Source organism: Verticillium alfalfae, genomic scaffold (assembly GCF_000150825.1).
Source record: "Verticillium alfalfae VaMs.102 supercont1.15 genomic scaffold, whole genome shotgun sequence".
In the NCBI taxonomy this organism is placed as follows: Eukaryota; Fungi; Ascomycota; class Sordariomycetes; order Glomerellales; family Plectosphaerellaceae; genus Verticillium; species Verticillium alfalfae.
In genome coordinates, this window is record NW_003315024.1 from 349,847 (window position 1) to 351,785 (window position 1,939).

Here is a 1,939-nt window from a genome sequence, read left to right on the forward strand (position 1 = left end):
CACCAAAACTCAAACGTCTTCGTATCGAAACCGCAGCCAAGGCATCGTGTACTTGATTCACTGCTCTGTGGCAGATGTCTCGGCTCGATAATTGAAGTCCCCAAATCAACAATCACGCTCGCTTTCCAATACGTCTCAGACAAAAGGAACAGAAAAAGAAGAAGGGAAAAGGGAAAACCGCCCACTCCAACCAACAATCGCTTCAGTATCAAACTCGGGAACAACGCAACCGTCCGCACGTTCCCCTCCCGACCCTCCCCACCACGCTCGCTACCCCGAATCGCACACGCGGCTCATCTGTCCGTGTATACCTACTCACCACGTAAGATTCTGCGCCAGGACAACGGTGCCAGCGTTGCACTAACACGGCTTGCAGTTTTCTCGCCCAACACACTCCTCACCACTCTTGAAAAATGGCTGGTCCCGGAGGCGGTCCTCCCCGTCGCAGCCACACCAAGTCGCGCAAGGGCTGCGAAACCTGCAAGCGTCGGCATATTCGTTGTGATGAAAACTTCCCTCAATGGTACGTGAACATTGCTGGCGCGCACAAACGCCACGGGCCTCGACTAACACGGGGGTTTCAGCCGAAACTGCACCAAGCACAAGATTCGCTGCCCCTACAATGACATGCCCGCCATGGAAGACCGGTCAACGACCCCTGACAAGCCGGATCTCATGTGGACGCCCAGCATCGTTGCCGATATTGAGCAGTGGCAGCGCACCGGAATCTTTCCCTTCCCCAACCTCTCCATCTCCTCAACCCCCAACCCGGCCGAGTACAGCCTGGAAGATCTTCGCCTGATCTACCACGTTGCCTCGATCAGCAACGAGATGGAAGGTTTGGGTGCCACCAACTTCACGCTCTGGACACGCCAGATTCCTGCGTATGTTCAGAACCATGCCCACTGGGCCATTCTTGGACATGACACTAACCTGGCTCTCTTAGCATCATCAAGCTCGGCTCGACGCACCGTTATGTGATGCACTCCCTGCTGGCTTTCTCCGCCATGCACATTGCTTTCCTCACCGACTGTCCCATCGTTGGTAACCTAGCGTACGAGCACCGCGGTATTGCTCTCAAGGGCCTGCAGGAGGGCATCGGCTCATTTGGCCCGGAAACCTCTGATGCTGTCTTGGCTGCTTCGCTGGTTCTCTCCTGGCAAGCCACTGACTGGTAAGCAATACTCTACTATCCTGAGGGAGACAGGCTTTTCTAACACGAGATTCAGGCGGAGCTGGACCCAGCTCATGCAAGGAACCTCATCGGTAAGCTCCCGACCCCCTTTCGCATCAGCGTCAATTCCCGCTCGTCTACAAGAGGTCAATCTAACTCAGCAAAGGTTGTCGATGCCATGGCTTCCTGGAGCCACGACTCTCAGTTTTACGACTGGATCAGGGAAACCGGCACGTTCCCAACGGCCCCTCCTTCGCCCACCCCGGATCACAGGCCCAGCCAGCCGCGCAAGGAAGACCTAGATGCCCTGAACCGGACTCTCGCTCAGTTGCAGAAGGTCGAGGCCCACCAGAAACACAACAAGGAGGACACAAAGCACATCCAGCAGCTCATCAGCTTTCTCAAGGGATCTCGCAAAGTCAGCCCGACCTTGTCCGTCGCCCAGCAGTTTGAACGCCTCCGTCCCCTGCGTACCTGGCTTTTCTACCTGCCCGTCATGGCCCTCCAGCAGAGTGGTTGCTCCGTCAATTCCCTGGTGACCATCGCCCATTATTACACGGTTGCCGTTCTGATGGAGCGCCTGTTCCCTGAGATCGGTGCTGCATACTTTGGCAACCTTTCCATTGCGCCCGTCGAGGAGATCGCCCGCTGCCTGTTGTCCATCAACATTTCTGGTTCCATCGAGGGTGATCTTTCTACGCCGATGAAGCTGATGCATTTCCCTTTTGGACATGGTCCAATGGAGTTCCCGCAACCGCATCGGTA

The 1,939-nt window shown here is 56.0% G+C and overlaps 1 protein-coding gene across 1 annotated transcript in view; it reads left to right on the plus strand.

Moving 5' to 3' along the window:
* Positions 1 to 413: 413 nt before the first annotated feature.
* Positions 414 to 1,939, plus strand: part of VDBG_09426 (conserved hypothetical protein) — a gene marked incomplete at both ends in the record, with an annotated part of 2,416 nt that continues 890 nt past the window's right edge. The window contains 4 exons of the mRNA XM_003000185.1: positions 414 to 523; positions 585 to 884; positions 947 to 1,174; positions 1,295 to 1,936. Coding sequence (XP_003000231.1) covers positions 414 to 523; positions 585 to 884; positions 947 to 1,174; positions 1,295 to 1,936 — 1,280 coding nt within the window. The remainder of the gene's footprint in view (positions 524 to 584; positions 885 to 946; positions 1,175 to 1,294; positions 1,937 to 1,939) is intronic.